This window comes from Cervus canadensis, chromosome 13 (genome assembly GCF_019320065.1).
Source record: "Cervus canadensis isolate Bull #8, Minnesota chromosome 13, ASM1932006v1, whole genome shotgun sequence".
NCBI classification, from domain to species: Eukaryota; Metazoa; Chordata; class Mammalia; order Artiodactyla; family Cervidae; genus Cervus; species Cervus canadensis.
This window is the reverse complement of record NC_057398.1, coordinates 46,503,392-46,521,038: the sequence shown is the minus strand read 5'-3', so window position 1 is coordinate 46,521,038 and position 17,647 is coordinate 46,503,392. Positions and strand designations below refer to the sequence as shown.

Below are 17,647 nucleotides of genomic sequence, written 5' to 3'. Positions count from 1 at the left end.
AGGAACAATAATAGTGCTTTCGAATTTAAATATCTTACAGAAAATCTTGACAGTCAACAAATGGAAAGTGTAACTTAAGAAAAACCTGTTTAACAAAAGAATTCACCTAAAATAGTATGCTCTCCCTGGTATTTAAAAGTAATTTATAAGTTTCACTAAATTCTATTTGGCTAACTTTACCCCTCATCACGTGACCTTGGGGTTGGTATACACGGTACCACTGTACTTCGAAGAGTCTGTAGCCATTAACATGCTTGGACCCTTCATATCTGAGTATTTGTCACCATAAAAAGCTTCCAAACTTTACTTTTTTAATACATTTGACTCTTTAACAACATGGGAATACCTGAAATGTAGACTTTGTTTTCCCCAATAAATACAGTCAGCCTTTGAATCCACAGTTTCTGCATCTGTGCACGGGGATGGCCAGCTACGGGATTTGAGCATCTGCAGACGTTGGCATCTGGGGTGGGGCCTGGAACCAATTCCCCCAAGGATACTGGGGGATGACTGAACATCAGATTTTCCATTCTAAGTTACCAGGTTAGCATTTACTCCATGGCAAGCCAAAGGAGTGCTGAAAGGGAACACTGAACAGTTTGGGGTTTACAAAATGTCTCTCACAGATGGTGTGGTAGGCAGAACGACTTCTTAAGATGTCTAGATCCTGGTCTACAGAACCTGTGAATATGCTGTATTACACAACAAAGGGACCTTCAGAAGTAAAGTTATAGACTTCAAGAGAGATATTCCCCTGGAATACCCTCGTGGGTCTCATATACCTGGGTCTCCTGCATTGCAGGCAGATTCTTTATCATCTGAACCATCAGGGAAGCCCTCAAGACAGATACTCCCCTGGAATATCCTTCTAGGTCTCATCTATATATAAAAGCCCATAAAAGCAGAGAACTTCCTCTGGATGCACGTGGAATCGATGTGGCAGAAGGGGAGGCCAGAGCCCTCTAAAGTGTGGCAAGGACTCAGTGCATTATTGCCGGTTTGAAGATGAAGGATGCAGGTGAGGAATGCAAGAGACTTTAAGCATCTGAGAGAAGCCTGGCTGACACAGCAGCAAGGAATGGGACCTCGGCCCTACAACTGCAGGCCACTGAATTTTCGTCACACTCTTAACAGGCTGGGCAGATCTGTCCCTGCAGCCTAGGCCAGCTGACAACCTGCTTTCAAACCTTATGAGACCGAGAGCAGAGGAACCAGCCCAGTCCACCCAAACATCTGACCTACACGAATGTGAGAGAATAAATCTGCACTGTCGTAAACCACTAAGTTTGGGGCAATTTATTATTGAGGGAATATAAAACGAACATATAGAGGCACTGGATTCTTTTACATACTAAACCAAAAAAAAGAAAGGAAGAAAAAAGAAGAGCAGATACTGTTAGGGATAACACAAGAGGGCAGACTTATGACTGTCCTTTTTTTTTTTTTTTTTAAAGTTAGACCTGTGGGTCACTGTTTTTAGAACAAGTGGTAGGAGAGTCACTGGTCCAAGAAGCATACTTGGTGTAAGAAAATTAAGACTAGTTCCTATTAACTTAAGACTAGTTCCTATTAATCAGATACTGACAATGTTTTTGGAGGGATTATCTTCCAAGGAGTGACTAACACCCAAGTTCAAAAGAATAAACCAGTAAAGAACATTTCTTCAGTGTAGTTCCACAGTGTTTAAAACAACCTCCCTCCCCCTGAAAGAAGCTATGCCAAAGAACAATAATGGATATTTTTTCCTATCCTATTCCCCTTCTTGGTCACCCAATTCCAACAATAAAGCTACAATCCTACAATAAACTAAGTAAAAGTACAGCGAAAAAAACCCCAGAAACAGGCATTTGACACAGGAGAAGAGGGATCAGATGACTTTCTCATGCCATTTAAGAACTGGCCCCATTTCTAATAAAACTGCCTAGTTAAAATCCCGTTCATTTAGTAAATATTACTTACAGAACACCTTCTAGTGACAGGCCCTGTTCTAAACACTGGTGACAGTACAATGCTACCAAGTGACTCCCCTTCACGGATCACCGCCCTGCTGTGGCGAAAGGACTTGCGTTACTCGATGAAGCCAGGAGCCATGCCATGCAGGGCACCCAAGACGGACGGGTCCTAACGAAGAGTTCAGACAAAACGTAATCCACTGGAGGAGGGAATGGCAAACCACTCCAGTATACTGCCATTAGAGCCTCATGAACTGCATAAAGGGACAAAAAGATATGACACCAAAGGATGAAGATGTCCAATATGCTACTAGGGAAGAGTGGAAGAGAACTACTAATAGCCCAGAGAGAAAGAATGGGTGGGGCCAAAGTGGAAACGATGCTCAGTTATGGATGTGTCTGGTGATGAAAATAAAATCCGATGCTGCAAAAAAGGGTATTGCACAGGAACCTGGAATGTTAGGTCCATGAGTCAGGATAAATTAGACGTGGCAAGCGGAGATGGTAAGAAAAAACATCGACATCTTTAGTTCACATCAGTGAACTAAAATGGACAGGAATGGGTGAATTTAATTCGGATGATCATTGTATCTACTACTGTGGACAAGAATCCCATAGAAGAAATGGAGTAGCCCTTATAATCAACAAAAGAGTCTGAAATGCAGTACTTGGGTGCCACCTCAAAAATGACAGAATGATCTTGGTTCGTTTTCAAGACAAGCCATTCAACATTACAGCAATCCAAGTCTATGCCCCTGCCACTGATGCCGAAGAAGCTGAAGTTGATCAGTTCTATGAAGACCCAGAAGACTTCCTAAAACTAACACCAAAAAAGATGTTCTATTCAACGGGGATTGGAATGCAAAAGTAGGAAGTCAAAAGATATCAGAAGTAACAGGCAAGTTTGGCCTTGGAGAACAAAATGAAGCAGGGTAAAGGCTAACTGAATTTTGCCAAGAAAATGTATTGGTCATAGAAAATACCCTTTTTCAACAACACAAGAGACAACTTTACACATGGACACCACCAAATGGCCAATACTGAAATCAAATTGATTACATTCTTTGTAGCCAAAGATGGAGAAACTGTATACAGTCAGCAAAAACAAGACTTGGAGCTGACTGTGGCTCGGATCATCAGCTTCTCATAGCAAAATTCAGGCCTAAAGAAAGCAGGGAAAACCACTATGTCAGCCAGGTATGACTTAGATGAGATCCCCTATGAATATGCAGTGATGGTTAACGAACAGATTCAAGGGATTAGCTCTTGTAGACAGAGTGCCTGAAGAGCTGTGGATGGAGGTCCATAATACTGTACAGGAGGCAGCAGACAAAACCATCCAGAGAAAGAGAAAAGCAAGAAGGCAAAGTGGTTCTCTGAGAAGGCTTGACCAATAGCCAAAGAAATAAGAGAAATGAAAAGCAAGGGAGAAAGGGAAAGGTATATTCAACTCAACACAGAGTTCCAAAGAACAGCACGGAGAGACAAGAAGGGCTTCTTCAATGAACAATGTATGAAACTAGAAGAAAACAGCAGAAGGGGAAAGACTAGAGATCTCTTCAGGAAAACTGGAGATATTAAGGGAACACTGTGCCCAAAGATGGGCACAATAAAGGACATAAACGGTAGAGACCATGTTTGTTTAATCTATATGCTAAGAAATGCCAGGCTGGATGAGTTACAAGCTGGAGTCAAAACAGGAGGGAGAAACATCAACAAACTCGATATGAGGAGGATACCACCTGAAAGGCAGAGAGCGAAGAGAACTAAAGAGCCTCTTGATGAGGGTGAAGGAGGAGAGTGAAAGCGCCGGCTTAAAACTAAATATTAAGAAAACTAAGATCATGACATCTGGCCCCATTACTGCATGGCAAATAGAAGGGGAAAAGGTGGAAGTAGTCACAGATTTCCTCTCGTTGGGCTCTAAAATCACTGCAGATGGTGACTGCAGCCCTGGTGTCAGAAGACATTTTCTTCCTGGCAGGAAAGCTATGACAAAGCTAAACAGTGTGTTAAAAAGCAGAGACATTACTCTGTTGACAAAGGTCCGTATGTCAAGGCAATGGCCTTCCCAGTGGTCACCTAAGGTTGTGAGACTGGACCGTAAAGAAGGCTGAGTGCCGAAGAATTGATGCCTTTGAACTGTGGTGCTGGAGAACACGCCTGAGAGTCCCTTGGACACAAGGATATCAAACCAGTCAATCTTAAGGGAAATCAACTCTGAATACTCACTGGAAGGACTCATGCTGAAGCTGAAACTCCATTGTTTTGGTCATCTGATGCAAAAAGCTGACACATTGGAAAAGTCTATGGTGCTGGGAAAGCTTGAGGGCAGAAGGAGAAGAGGGCATCAGAGGAGGAGATGGCTGGATGGCATCACCGATGCAATGGACATGAACTTGGGCAAATTTCAGGAGATGGTGAGGGACAGAGAGGCCTGGCGTGCTGCATCCCATGGGGATGCAAAGAGTCAGACACAACTGGGTGCCCGAACAACAACAATCAAGTAACTTGCAGTCTAGTGGGATGGGCAGAATGATAACACATGCAGTTATTGAGACATGTAGAAAGTACAACTAGGGCCCAGAAGTTAAGGCAAGTCTCATGAGTAAAGGCTAAGCTATAGTCAGAAGGAACAGGGGTTGTATTAATAGCTGAGCAACGTTGGAATTGGACACTCCAGACAGAAGGATCAGCATGTGTAAAAGATACTGGTTACAGTATAGCCTATTTGGATAACTTAAAAATTTCACTGTGTGAGCATAAAGAGTGAATATTAGGTGGAGGGGTGGTAGCAGGGGACTGGTAGGAAAGGTTTTTTTAAGTAGTCAGGTGCATCAAAAACGGCCTTAGTTATTAGACTTTATCTTCCAGGTGAATTTTAGGCAGAGGAATGGCACCAATCATTTATGTTTCAGGAAGACTACTTTGGTCACAGAAGGGAAGACGGACTAAAATGAAGTAACATTTGAGACTGAAACTCATAAGAAGTCTATTATAGAAGCAGAGATAATGAGGGCCTGAACTACTGAGAAGCAGTAGTGGAAATGGGGGTAAGATAACTAATTTAAAGAATATTCAGAAAGTGAAGTCTGTGATAGACATCATAGGCTCCCAGCTACCTGCCTACTCACAACTCACCACAAAGGCTGGAAAAGCCACACACCCTCCTTCTCAGCTTCATCACAGTCACTGTGAGCCAACTCTGGACAATCTCTCAGGAAAGGAAGGTGGCTCTGGCAAAGTCTTTCTCTTCTGTTATTAAAAGGAGAGGTGCAGGTGGAGAACGGTCCTGCTCACCTGTCTTCGCAGCTCAGTGAAGGAGGACACGGGTGCCCGACAGTCACGTTACAGTGACGCGGGGACAGTGCAGGAAGAAAAGCCAACGTGCCGAGGACAGTTGAGTAAAAAGATGAAAACATCTTGGTCCTTGCTGACTTGGCTGAGCTGCTCAACTAACACAGGGACTGTTTAATCTCTGGATTAAGAATCCTTCCAGTTTAAGCCACTGATCGTCAAGCTCTCTCTTACTTCCAGATAAAATCAACCAAACTAAGAGACAGGAAGGGTTTGAAGGGTTTGTAATAAAAAGGAATTTAAGTTTTACTCCCAAGGTGCTGGCTTGGGAAACTGAGCAGAAGAAGGTGCTAGTTATTGAGATAAAATTACAACACAAGCAATGTGTGTCTGCGCTCCCGTGGGAGCATGTAGGAGGGAGGGTTGGGTAGAGAAAGGGGGAGGGGCCTGAGGTCAGGAAAGGAGAAAAGGAAAAATGTTTGTTCCTGGACATGTTGATTTAAAGAAACTATGGAATCACTTAGATTTAAAGTATATTCAGGTGAGTCTGAAACTCTTTCAAGAAGAGTGAATTAGATTTACAGATGTGCAGGAAGTCAGATCCTGTCATACCTGCATGGCCTCACACTCTTGGAGAAGTACAATGGGGTGAGGAGAATCAAAAGAATGGAGTCCAGACAAAAACTTCTCCATCTGAAGACTCCTAGAAAGTGTCTGTGACTCTGAAGATGTGCAGATACTATTTAAAAATCAGGAAGAAAATTGTTTATAGGATGAAATCTATAAACATCATATTACTGCATATTTTTGGTTTCTAAAAATTCATTTAGCAGCACAAAATCTGAATCTATGACAAAGGAAGACCTTGTGTCCAAGTGACTATGCCAGAGACTGGCCCAGCAATTGAAACTAATCTGAATCACTTGCTTTACTATGTATGCCAATAAATTAGCAATATGTGAATAACCTCATTCCCAAAATATATGTGACAGAGTTATGGAAGAAAAGAAATGATCAGCAGCTCCCAATCTACTGAACAGGAAAAACACAGTCAACTAGAGCAGGCAACAGTCTCACAGAGAAAGAGGAACAAGAATACACTGCAAGAGATCCCTATGAACAGCGACTGTAAGCACAAATCAAAGGCTGATTTTCATGTTTACAAAGTCTAGACTAGATAGACAGCTGATGTACCCGGCCTGTTCCGACAGACCACAGCAATCCTCATCAAAGACATTTATGATGAATAGGAAGTACTACCAAAGATAAAAGGAATTTGCCCTTGACATCAAGCAAAGATGCTTCAAAACCCAAAACTGACTTGAGAAAAATGAGTATAATAGCTACAAATTTATACCTCAATCCACTGGTCTTGATTCTAAAACATAACTCCGACCACACTGCTCTTCACCTCGAAAACTTTAAATGGTTCCCCCTGGCTCACAGACCATCCCCTCAGCCCCAAACTAATAAAAATTCTAGCCAAACTGAAAGTTTTGTCTCCTTTCATGCATCCTACACTCTAGCTACACTGGATTTTCCAAATCCAACCTGTGCTTTCCTTCTCCTGCCAGTCTGCTTGCGCTGACTGTTCCTTGCCTGCGGAAATCCTCCCCATTCTTCAAGGTTTTCCCCTTTATTTTTCAGCATTCCATGATCCTACAAGAGCACTGTCTTCTTGACATCTTGTTCTGCTCTTATCAAAACCATGGCATTGTTCTGAATTGTTACCACTAGTGTACCTCCCCTATGACACTCTAAATTCCTTAAAGAAGAAAGCATAATTAATTCATCTTTGTGACTTCTACAGGGTCCTAACTAAATAACTGTAGGTTGCTGAGTTAGTGACATAAGACACTTACAGACCAAAAGCCCTCAGGAGAACATATAAACTCAAGTTTATTAGAAGTCTAGTAACTCAGCTATTTATCATTTCTGATCAACATTCACGTGCTCCTCCTGTTGACAGCAAAGAGCAACATATAAGAAATAAACCCAGGAACAATTCAGTAGAAAAAATAATGAAACAGACTGTGGTCTGGAAATTCTAGATCCTATTTGTAGCTCTCTGGGCAGGTACCCTTTTCTCTATTTATTTTGTAACTACCTACTTCAGAAAAGCTATATGAAGAATAATTGTTATCTGGTTAACATTTTAAAGATCTTTCAGAACTAGTTAACATTTTAAAGATCTTTCAGAACACTCCTCCCTTCAAAACATACTGGTTTGAGAATCATCTCTAGCTGTCCCTACGTTTACGACATAGCAGTGATTTGTTATTCATAGACTACCTAAAGTGTAAAGAAGCCCATTGTAAGCCAAAGAATGTATCTCCAGTTTTATTAAAAAAGCAAAATGCTCTCTTCCTCTATTTTCACAGATTTCTTTTAGGCAATGAAACTGGCCCTCTGGCCACTGCATAATCCTAATTTACAAAGGGGTTTAACAATCTAGAAGAAAACGTATACTGTACTCTCAAGAACAGAATATATCCTGAGGAATGGTGTGTAACAATCTGCATGAATAAATAAGAAACCAAATTCAGACCACTGACGGGGGAACCAGGCAGAAACAGTAAAAGGGCAATAAAATTCTTGAAAAACAAAGGCTTCCGCAGCTATCCACAAAAAGTTTAAATCTAGAGAATTATTTCTTAACCAGTGACACAGGCCAAAGACTTTACAAAGTACCAAGCTCTTTTAAAATCTCTGGTTCTGATTATTCCTCTCTGGAACTTTTCCCTATCATACTCCACTTTTCTCAGTATGCTAACCTATCTCCTTTCACCTCCAAGTTTATATGCAAACTCAATGGAGTACTCCCCTCAGGTCCCAAGCAGTCTCTATGGCCTTCTCACATAATTCCCAAACTGAGGCATAGGAATTCCTTCCTACCCAAGAGGTTACAGTGTAAATTTAAAAACTTAAAAAACAATACAAGGGAACACAAAGTTTACATCTATGAGTGAGAACCACGACTCCCGACCTCCCGTATTTTGGCTCTTCATCTTTAAGCTAACAAAAACAATGCTGGGGACTTTTTCACTTGTCAATCCACTTACGAAATTTTAACCATCCCAAGTGGTGGTGACCTCTCATAAAACAAAAACTAATCGACCAAAAGCAAACAAACCCAAGCATGCATCTAACTGCAACAGTAACTGCGTACCGGTTATTTCAATGGCGATTATAACGCAAACCAACGTTTGGACTCATTTCTGTATGCTCGCAGTACCCCCAAAGTTCGATGACACAACAAACTCGTCCTTCTCCTGCGGCCACGTCAGATACCTGTTGCATCACCTGGAGAGAGGTCTCCAGAATCTAGGAAAGGAGTACCACCACGAACCCCTAAATAATTCAGATGGGCTACTTTCTGGATAAATTTTAATTTAGCCTCATTCATTTTAATGAGGTTGCCTTGGAGGCTAGGGTGTGTTGGCTCCTGTTCACCTTTAAAGAGACTCTAGCACTGGCGTCGACAATCGGTGACTTTCTGGACTTGGAGGGGCTTGGGAGTTTTTGAAGACGGGCTGCTTTGGCAGAGCGGGCAATTGGGGTGGGAGAAGCGGGGCTGCCCCGGGGTTCCGGTGATGGAGCGGGAAGTCCGACCCGCGACCCAAGCTTCGCGGAAAGGACACTGCTCGTCGGCCAAAAGGTCGGGCCCAGCCCAGGGTCCGAGCCAAGTCGGGGCACGAGGGAGGTTCGAGGCGAACCGAGTCTTGGCCAAAGCCCCGGGGCAGACCGGGAAAAGCTAAGAAGCGCGGAGACGTTTGCAGGGATTAAAAAAATAATACTCCCCTCCCCCAACCCCGGTGAACCAAGTGGGAGGCGGCGACGCCAGGCTGGAAACGCGAGGGGCCGGGTCCGAACCCATCAGCGAGAGAATGCCGGCCGGGGCCGGGCTCGGGCGCCGGCGCCGTACTCACCATGTCGTACACGTTGAGCACCACTAACTGGTTAGCCCCCATCCTCCTCCCGGCGGCCGCCGCCTCGCGCTCCAGCCGCTCCGTTCCGCGGGGCCGAAACCGTCCTCACCCACGCGGACACCTCAGGGGGCCGGAGCCGGGCCCTAACCGCACAGCCCGGCCGGCGGGAGCCAGGGCGGAAGCATCGGGAAGCTAGTCGCTCCCGGGCGCCGCCGACAGGACCCTCTGCGCCTACGGGGCCGGACCGCAGGCGGCCGCTCTGGCTCAGGCACCTCCCCCCGCGGCAGACACGTGGGGGAAGGCGGGGCCCGAACAAGGGGCGGGCGCCGGGCTCCCGGGGGCGGGGCCGGCAGGGGCTGGGCCCGCCTGCGCTCTGGCCTCCACTGCCGCACTCGCACCTAAGATGGCGCAGCCTTGGTGCTTTTCCGCCTTGGGGGAGCGCGTTCCGAGAAAGACTACAATTCACAGCATGCAATGAGGAAGCGCAGAGGCGGAGTCCTAACTGCGGTCCTTCCTTGCGGTGCATTACCAGCTGTCGACTACAGTTCCCAGCATGCTGCGGGGGCAGGGTCCTGCTGGCCAGGCCTAGCCCGGAGACTACAGCTCCCAGCATGCAGTGCTTGCGGTGTGCGCCCTAGCCTTGCCGTCCGTCCTTGTGGGCCGTGAGGTTGTCCATCTGCTTCTTTTATCCGTTACTGCTGTGATTGGTTTCTGTCGCGTTGATCTCGATGAAGCCTCACGAATGTAGCAAAAGCCCACACTGATGACCCTGTTTTCCAAGTCCCATCTCACTATTAGTTTTTATTTTGCAAGGGGAGAAAAATAGACGAAGGTGGGTTACTAGCAGGAGAAGGGGTATAACATGCATCCAGTTAATTCTCAATGTGGAATTTTACATTTTATGAAACTATCCTGCTGAAATGGGAAGACAGCTCATAGATTAGCACAACCCTGGGACACAGTACGTGCTTTTGCATTCATTCAAAAATTATTTGTTGTGTACCTGCCCTTTGCCAGGCGGTGATGTAGGCCCTGGGGAGTATGGAGTAAACGATAGGGAGGAGGAGCAAAATATGCTTTATAGAGAGTTAAAATAGGATGAAGTGATTGAGAGTAATCTTAACTTGGCTGCAGTGGGAAGGTCTCCGTAAGCTGCTGAGGTTTAAGCTCAGAGTTTAGTTCAGTTCAGTTGCTCAGTCCTGTCCAACTCTTTGGGACCCTATGGACTGCAGCACACCAGGCTTCCCTCCCTATCCATCACCAACTCCTGGAACATACTCAACTCATGTCCATCCAATCGGTGGTGCCATCCAACCATTTCATCCTCTGTTGTCCCCTTCTCCTCCTGCCTTCAACTGTTCCCAGCATTAGGGTCTTTTCCAATGAGTCGGTTCTTCACATCAGGTGGCCGAAGTATTGGAGTTTCAGCTTCAGCATCAGTCCCTCCAATGAATATTCAGGACTGATTTCCTTTAGGATTGACTGGATCTACTTGCAGTCCGAGGGACTCTCAAGAGTCGTCTCCAACACCACAGTTCTAAAGCATCAATTCTTCGGTGCTCAGCTTTCTTTATAGTCCAACTCTCACATCCATACATGACCACTGGAAAAACCATAGCCTTGACTAGACGGACCTTTATTGGCAAAGTATGTCTCTGGTTTTTAATATGCTATCTAGGTTGGTCATAGTTTTTCTTCCAAGGAGCAAGCATCTTTTAATTTCATGGCTGCAGTCACCACCTGCAGTGATTTTGGAGCCCAAGAGAATAAAGTCTCTCACTGTTTCCATTATTTCCCCATCTATTTGCCATGAAGTGATGGGACCGGATGCCATAATCTTTGTTTTCTGAATGTTGAGTTTTAAGCCAACTTTTTCACTCTCCTCTTTCATCAAGAGGTTCTTTAGTTACTCTTTGCTTTCTGCCATAAGGGTGGTATCATATGCATATCTGAGCTTATTGATATTTCTCCTGGCAATCTTGATTCCAGCTTGTGCTTCATTCAGCCCAGCGTTTCTCATGATGTACTCTGCATATAAGTTGAATAAACAGGGTGACAATATGCAGCCTTGACGTACTCCTTTCCCGATTTGGAACCAGTCTGTTGTTCCATGTCCAGTTCTAATTGTTGCTTCTTGACCCGCATACAGATATCTCAGGAGGCAGGTCAGGTGGTCTGGTATTCCCGTCTCTTTCAGAATTTTCCACAGTTTGTTGTGATCCACACAGTCAAAGGCTTTGGCATAGTCAATAAAGCAGAAATAGATATTTTTCTCGATGATCCAACAGATGTTGGCAATTTGATCTCTGGTTCCTCTGCCTTTTCTAAATCCAGCTTGAACATCTGGAAGTTCACAGTTCACGTACTGTTGAAGCCTGGCTTGGAGAATTTTGAGCATTACTTTACTAGCGTGTGAGATGAGTGAAATTGTGTGGTAGTTTGCACATTCTTTGACATTGCCTTTCTTTTGGAGTGAGATGAAAATGGATCTTTTCCAGTCTTATGGCCACTGCTGAGTTTTCCCAATTTGCTGGCATATTGAGTGCAGCACTTTCACAGCATCATCTTTTAGGATTTGAAACAGCTCAACTGGAATTCCACCACCGCCACTAGCTTTGTTCATAGTGATGCTTCCAAAGGCCCACTTGACTTCGCATTCCAGGATGTCTGGCTCTAGGTGGGTGAGCACACCATTGTGGTTATTTGGGTCATGAAGATCTTTTTTGTATAGTTCTTTTGTGTATTCTTGCCACCTCTTCTTTTTTTTTTTTTAATTTTTTATTAGTTGGAGGCTAATTACTTCACAACATTTCAGTGGGTTTTGTCATACATTGATATAAATCAGCCACCTCTTCTTAATATCTTCTGCTTCTATTAGGTCCATACCATTTCTGTCCTTTATTGTGCCCATCTTTGCATGAAATGATTCCTTGGTATCTCTCATTTTCTTGAAGAGATGTCTAGTCTTTCCCATTATGTTGTTTTCCTGTATTTCTTTGCATTGATCACTGAGGAAGCCTTTCATATCTCTTCTTGCTATTCTTTGGAACTCTGCATTCAAATGGGTATATTTTTCCTTTTCTCCTTTGCCTTCATGTCTCTTTTTTTCTCAGCTATTTGTAAGGCTTCCTCAGACAACCATTTTGCCTTTTTGCATTTCTTTTTCTTGGGGATGATCTTGATCTCTGCCTCCTGTACAATGTCATGAACCTCTGTCCATAGTTTTTCAGGCACTCCGTCTATCAGATCTAATCCCTTGAATCTATTTGTCACTTCCACTGTATGATCATAAGGGATTTGATTTAGGTCATACCTGAATGGCCTAGTGGTTTTTCCTACTTTCTTCAATTTAAGTATGAATTTGGCAATAAGGAATTCATGATCTGAGCCACAGTCAGCTCCCAGTCTTGTTTTTGCTGACTGTATAGAGCTTCTCTATCTTTGACTGCAAAGAATATAATCAGTCTGATTTCGGTATTGACAATCTGTATATCACCATGGTCAATACTGAAATCAGATTGATTAAGCTCAGATCTGAATGACAAGAAATCAGCCCTACAATGTCAGGAGACAAAGGGAACAGCAAAACTAATTGTTTCAACCAATTAGGAAGCTATTCCACAAGTGCATGCCAAAAGGTGGCTTGGATATTGGGGGTAGTGAGGAACATCTAAGAAATTAATTTGGAATATTTTGGAAGTAGAGTATACAGGACTTGCTAATGGATTGGATGTTAAGTTTATTAGAATACTCCAGGATAACTTCTAGATTTTGACTTCAAAAATTGTGTGGATGATGGTGCCATTTATAAGATATGATAATTGGGAAAAGGGAAATCAAGACTTAAGGTTTGGTCATTTTAAGTTGCAGATGCCTTTTAGACATCCATGATGTCAAGTACCAAAGTACACTTGTATGTAAAAAGAGAGAAATTGATAATGTAAGAGAGGGGGGTTTCCATGGGTGAGGTAAGAAGGGGAAGAGATCCAATGCATAAATGAGGGGTTGGCCTTAGGTAGGAGCGATGCTTTATCTGTACTGACAGCATATAAGGTGCATATGATGGTACAGAAGGTATAGAAGACAAATGAGGGCAGTTCTTTTCCGATTTGTTTTGATTTTCTCAATGAATAAGAGGCAAGATGATCACTGGAGAGTTGGGGAGGGGTGGATTATAGGGAAGTTGGAGAGAGAGAAGGTATTAAATAGGGAATACAAATATACTAGGGAAATAGTGTTGAATTGCCAGGCAATGTTGAGTGATAGTGGATGCTGTGTGCATTACTGTCTTCAGGTTGTGGCAAGGTTCCCAAATTCTTTTTTGGTGTACCCAGCTGCTTTGTTTCTCTTCCTCACTGTGGCCTTCCTCTCCTTCTAACCCAGTTGAACAAACTACAGGTGTGGGGAGAGGCAGGCAGGCGCTCTTCATTAAGCACATCATATCACCTCTTACTGAGGGCTCAAACTACTGGTTCCTTTCACCTCTTACTCGAAACACTCCCTTTGCCCTTTGTGAGCTGAGTTACTCTCTCAGCAAGCCCCCATCTCCAATTTCCGTCTCTCTTTTTTTAATATTTATCTTTATTATTTGGCTGCATGGGGTCTTAGTTTGTTGACAGTCACTCTTTCATTTGTCTTTATGAAGACACATCATTTTACATAAAGAGAAAAATTTCCATGCTATTTTTCTATTGTTTTCCATCTTCTCCAGTTTTGAGAGTTTTTATATCTTCCCTCTCTACGTCTCTTGATACATCCCTTCTCCCCCTCCCACAGTGTATAGACATACATATGCACATGATGTACACAAAATGCTGTGTATCTTTCCATAGCTTTTCCTGTGTTCTCATATCAGAACTTTTGTTTCATTTATATAATGGGATCATACTGTAAAGACTTCCCTGCTGCTTGCTTTTCTCTAACGAAATCTTGTGGAAAATCTTCTAAATCAACACATTGATCAATATGGTCAATGAACAATCATTTATTCAACCGTTCGCCTGCTGATAGACATTAATTCTCCCCCTAGCGTTCTGTAGGTGTATGTGTATGTGTGTGTGTATATATATATATATAAAAAATTCTGTGTATATATATGTGTGTGTGTATATATATATAATTCTGTGTATATATATATACACACACATAGATGTATATGAAACTGAGGAGGGCATGGCTACCTACTCCAGTGTTCTTGCCTGGAGAATCCCCGTGGACAGAGGAGCCTGGTGGGCTACAGTCCACAGGCTCACAGAGAGTTGGACACGACTGAGCAACTGGCACAGCATGTTTATAAAACTATCTGATTGTCTGTATATGTTGGTCCTCCTAGCTCATGGATAAATTTCTAATTTCTAAGAGTGGGTCCAAGAGGATTAATATTTTTAATTGATCTTGCTAGACTGTTTTCCAAAAAAGCTTTAAAAGTTCACTTTTCCTTCAGAAATGCAGAAGAATTTTTTTTTCTTCTCATCCCTGATTCTCATTCCTTCTCAAGAGTGTTACTCTTCTGAGTTTTTGCCATCAGGCAAGAAAAGTAACCGCATTGTAACTTTGGTTTATATCTTTCTGACTGCTGGTGTGACTGAGCATCCTTGGTGGATAAGCACCTGATTTGGAGCCAGTCTGCCTGAGACTTCACTTACAGCTGTGTGACCTTAGAAAAATTATTTACCCTCTCTGTGCCAGTTTCCTTGTCTCTATAATGCGATAATAATAGTTCCCACTGCATAGTATGGTTGAAGAGTATTAGATAAATCACTGGGACAGTTTCTGGCACATAGTACACAGTAAAAAAAAAGTTTTTAATATGTTTATCGGCTATTTGAATATGCTCTTCTGTGAAATGACTATATCTTTTGCTCATTTTAAATTGGATCATTTTCTTTCTTCTTTCCATCAAACATTTCTATCAGATCTTGTTTCAAAACCCCTTTCAATAAAGCTTTTAAAGATGTTTTTCATGTATGGCATATACCTTTCATGTTAAATTTAATTCTGTGTAACTTGTCACTACAATGAATAACTTTTATTATTTCTATTGCTAACTGTTATATAAATATTATAGAGAAAAGGTATTGAATTTTAAATATTTATCTCATATTGAGCCATCCAATGGTCTTATTCTAGGAATTCTTGTTCCTAATTTTGGGTTTCCTAGGCATATAATTAATTATTGAAATTAATTATCTCCTTTCTCCTTGTATTTGTAATGGTTATTTTATTTTCCTCTTGTAATATAAGAACCTTCAAAACAGTGATGAACAGCAGGTATCCCTGTCTTGTTCCTGATCTTAGTAAAATGAGAAATTCTATATGTGGAAATAGCTTTGATTTGTCCCAACAAATCAAATAGCAAGTCCCATCATGCTCCTCATCTTCCATTCCTGATGTCTGTGCTATGGCTTTCAGACTTGTCTAGCTAGCCTCCACAATCACATAAGGCAATACTTTCCCTCCCTCTATTTGGTGAGGGGAAAGGAACCAGTTTGTGAAATTAAAGTCCAAGGAGGGAAAGAAGAACATGGACTAGGGTACCTCCCCCCTGGGGGACAGCTAAAGCTCAGCACACCATGCGTCTTCTGCTTTTCCTTCATAAGTCAGTTCTCTAAGCACACACACACACACACACACACACACAATCTCTTGCTCATTCTCCTTTTGTTGGATCTTCATTCTTCAAATATTAATTGTTTAGAAAGCTGTGGTCACATGTTTGGACAACTTAAGAAGCTTATTTTGAGCATCAGAATAAAATTTGAAAACTTAAAATTAAGACTTAGAGCATTAGTTTCCTATTTTCAATATTATAAGTTATATTTCATATATATTTTGACAGACTATTTAAACTCACATACTTATTAAATCTTTTCTACATAAATTATCTACAGCTTTATAAGGTTCATATGAAAAGTTTTATGCAAAATAATATTTGACACATTTATATACTTTCAAAAATTTACTTTCATTCTTAGGAAGGAGTGTAATAGCCAAATTTAGGTAGTTTTTAAAGTTTTAAAACTTTTAAAAACTAAAACTCTCATTTACTTTGACAAAAAACAAAATTTAGAATACAGTTTGTCAGTTTCTGAAAAAGACATATCTACCACATGAATGAACCATTTACTAAGTGTTTCCCCAAGAAAAATTAAAATCTACATCCACACAATGACCTATAAAAAACTATTCATAGCAGTTTTATTTCTAATAGTCTAAACCTAGAAAAAATCTCAAATGTTAATCAATAAGTTAACCAACAGTACAACAGAACAATTAGCAATAAAAAGAATTATAGATGCATGCAAAAACATGGATTAATTTCAAAATCACAATGCTAAATCAAGGAAGCTAGGTGAGAGAGAGCAAGAGAACACAACTATAAAAAAATTTTTTTAAAGCTATTTAAGACTATATAGTCTTTTATTTTAAGATAAAAGTGAACACATTAAGGATTAATTTAATAACATACATTATATATTAAAATATTTCTGTTTGGGATAATTTGAGAACAATTTTCAGATTTTGAATTTGATAATACTATGAGCTTATACTTAATATTTCTTGGTCAAAATACACTCTCAATGTAAGTATATATACATACTTCTACATTCATAGTAAATAGACTTTCATTTCTCTTAGTTTTTCTTTTTTCTTCTTTCAGATTTGTGCAGTGGTTCATAAATTTGTTTTCTATAAATCCTCATATAATGGAAGTAGCTCAAAATGAGAATACTGAAGAACAGTAGCATCAGGAGAAAGAGGAAAGCTGCAACCGTGTAAGCATTTGGACTGAAATAAGAAAAGAAAAGTCATTAGAAGTCGTTGCTCATTTTGGTTGTTAATTTAGTCAAATATTTTTTGAATGGCTAGCTGCTACGCCATTGTTCTCTGTCAGTGATGAATGAGATTTATAAGACATCTTGTCTCCCCTCACGGTGTTTGAGGCTGACCAGAGAGGAAGCTAGACCGTGTGACTGATGAACATGATGAGAGAAGGAAGTATGAAGTGCCATGGGAGCCAGGTGTCAGGAAGGCCTTCCAATGGAGATAGGTGAGAGTTAGCTAGATATGACAAGGATTAGGAGTATTAGTGAGAGTTAGATAAAAATGTTAGAGAGTGGAGAAGGAGACTAAGGGTGGGCATAATATTTTAGGCTAAGGGAGATGCATTACAAAGGCATGGAAGCATAAGAAAACCTGAAGATCAGCCCCAGACATTCTGGAACTAAAACCAGTTCAGTGTGACTGGAATTTAGGTGCTAATGCTCAGTGATTAGGGATGAGGAATCATAAGTTGTTCAAGGTGCAAAAGACAAGCTACGGAGGGTGGATTTTAGTATAAAGGCAAGAGGGAGTTTCAGACATGTGATACAGCATTCTCATTTTTGAAGGACGATTCTGATTGTAGTGTGAAGAATAGATGAGTGGCATGCATGAATATGGAGGGAGAAAACCATTTATGAGGTTTTT

General features: G+C 41.6%; 2 protein-coding genes across 2 annotated transcripts in view; both read right to left on the bottom strand.

Annotated features, from left to right (window-relative positions):
- Positions 1–9,462, bottom strand: part of DESI2 (desumoylating isopeptidase 2) — a 43,392-nt gene extending 33,930 nt beyond the window's left edge. Inside the window, exon 1 of the mRNA XM_043485337.1 lies at positions 9,179–9,462. Coding sequence (XP_043341272.1) covers positions 9,179–9,220 — 42 coding nt within the window. The 5' untranslated portion in view covers positions 9,221–9,462. The remainder of the gene's footprint in view (positions 1–9,178) is intronic.
- Positions 9,463–16,812: 7,350 nt separating this feature from the next.
- CATSPERE (catsper channel auxiliary subunit epsilon) overlaps positions 16,813–17,647 on the bottom strand; it is a 144,756-nt gene continuing 143,921 nt past the window's right edge. The window contains exon 22 of the mRNA XM_043486222.1: positions 16,813–16,966. Coding sequence (XP_043342157.1) covers positions 16,813–16,966 — 154 coding nt within the window. The remainder of the gene's footprint in view (positions 16,967–17,647) is intronic.